The following is a 2,099-nucleotide window of genomic DNA, read 5'->3' as shown; positions in this document are numbered from 1 at the left end:
GTTACAAGAAAGCAATTTTGTATCGTAACTCCAGGTTTAAACAAAATTGCAATTATAAGATGATAACCGATGGCACTATATGATATTTTTCTCTTGCAGAATTGGTTCCTTATTAAAGAACATCACTACTGAAGAACTAACTTGAAGTGATATAGCTTTCTCTGTTATGATAGTGAGCATATCAAAATGAAAATATAGTTGGAGTGTATAGTTATGTAAAAGAGGATCATATTTTGTTGGAAGATTGGTTAAATTGATATGATTTTCTCAGTCAGTTAAAATTTTAACAATGTCAAACAGAACTATCATCACTGATTTCTTGCTTATGGGATTTTCTGAACAATGGGAGTTCCAGATTTTGCATTTTATGGTCTTCCTCATGATGTATCTGGTTATGCTGATAGGAAATCTTCTTCTCATCATCCTGGTACTAATGAACAACCATCTTCAGACACCAATGTATTTCTTTCTGGTCAATTTAGCCATTGTTGATCTGGGATCCATGACTGTCACCATTCCCAGATCAATAGCCAGCGCCCTCATGAATATAAGAAAGATATCATATTCTGAATGTGCTGCACAAATGTTTTTTTTTGTTTTCTTCCTGTCATCAGACCTTTTCCTTCTCACAGCTATGGCCTATGACAGATATGTGGCTATCTGTCATCCTTTACATTATATGTCTATGATGAAATGGGGAACCTGCTTCCAGATGGCAGGGGGTGCATGGATGGTAGGCTTTCTTAATGCTGCTATCCATGCAGGAACCCTTTTTTCATTGCCTTTCTGTTCCACAGTTATCCATCAGTTTTTCTGTGAAATCCCACACCTCATAAAGATTTCCTGTGTCGATTCCACATTTAGTGAAATCTGGGCTCTCATTTTTAGTACTTTGCTTGGTGGTGTTTCTTTTATGTTAATTATCATGTCCTATATAAAAATCTTTAAGACTATATTGAGCATGTCCTTAGTGGCCAGTAGACAAAAGGCCTTCTCTACTTGCATTCCCCATCTCCTTGTTGTCTTCTTATTATGTGGTACAGGTTCATTTTGCTATTTCATATCATATTCTGGATCTTCTTACATTTGGAATGAAGTCCTTGCAGTGATCTATTCTGTGATCCCTCCAACGATGAACCCTATAATCTATAGTATGAAGAATAAGGATATCAAAGCTGCTTTATGGAAGTTTTTTTAATCAAAGGATTACAAATCAAAACACAGAACCTGCTTAATTCAAAAATCCAATTAATTTTATTAACCTAAAAACTAATATCACTATTATTATTTATATCTTGCGAACGGCAATTTACTTATTTGAATGCATAGAGACAGTTCAGAGAATTATACACAGATACATTCACTTAACTGAAATGGTTGAAAGGCTGCAATTATTTGTAGTAAACTTTAGCAAAATAAAAATTAGATGTAACAGCCATATTTTAACATTAATATACTTATTACACAGTATATATTCAGATAAGAAACTTGCTTTTCTGTTTAATCAATGGAAAATATTCTTAAGTTTTCTTTTGCTGAAATATTTGGTTTAAAATCTATATTTTGCTCCCATTTTTGTTCTTAAATACAGTCATCTTAAAATTATGCTCAGAATGCTCTGAGAAATGTAGTTTTGTCCCATATAAATTTATTGGGGCCAGAGAGGATAACAAATATTTTTCCCTGTGAAATTGCGGATGAGAAAATAGGATTTGTTATTCTGCATTTATCACATTAGTAGACCTTAGTAGGCTCCAACTGCAAACAGGGAACATGTGAAGAATATTTGTAAAACTCAGTGGTGGGTTTATATCACAACTGGTTCATGTAAAGAAGTGCCCTGGATGGATGGGTGGAGCCTCCCACCACTGCCGCTATCGGTTCTAAGAACCGGTTTGAACCAGGAGAAACCCACTGCTGGTAAGAATAAATGTTGTCAATGCATTGTAAGTAGCATAACTATCTGTTAATTATTTTTTGTAATTTTAAAAATGTTTTCTCCACAATTTCCATATGTACATCACTGCATATACCTTAAAATATATCATTAAGAAATATAATTATAGATTTTTAATCAATTAGTAATAAATTGATATCAT

General features: G+C 33.4%; 1 protein-coding gene across 1 annotated transcript; it reads left to right on the top strand.

Annotated features, from left to right (window-relative positions):
* Nucleotides 1–289: 289 nt before the first annotated feature.
* On the top strand, nucleotides 290–1,198 carry LOC139154042 (olfactory receptor 14I1-like). The gene has a single exon (XM_070728471.1). The coding sequence runs from the start codon at nucleotides 290–292 to the stop codon at nucleotides 1,196–1,198; it is 909 nt and encodes a 302-aa protein (XP_070584572.1).
* Nucleotides 1,199–2,099: the final 901 nt, after the last annotated feature.

Source organism: Erythrolamprus reginae, chromosome Z (genome assembly GCF_031021105.1).
Source record: "Erythrolamprus reginae isolate rEryReg1 chromosome Z, rEryReg1.hap1, whole genome shotgun sequence".
NCBI lineage: Eukaryota > Metazoa > Chordata > Lepidosauria > Squamata > Dipsadidae > Erythrolamprus > Erythrolamprus reginae.
This window is presented reverse-complemented; position numbering and strand designations above follow the sequence as displayed.

What these genes read in the sequence shown, in the direction of transcription:
- LOC139154042 (XM_070728471.1), top strand. Translation starts at nt 290, where the DNA reads ATGTCAAACAGAACTATCATCACTGATTTCTTGCTTATGGGATTTTCT.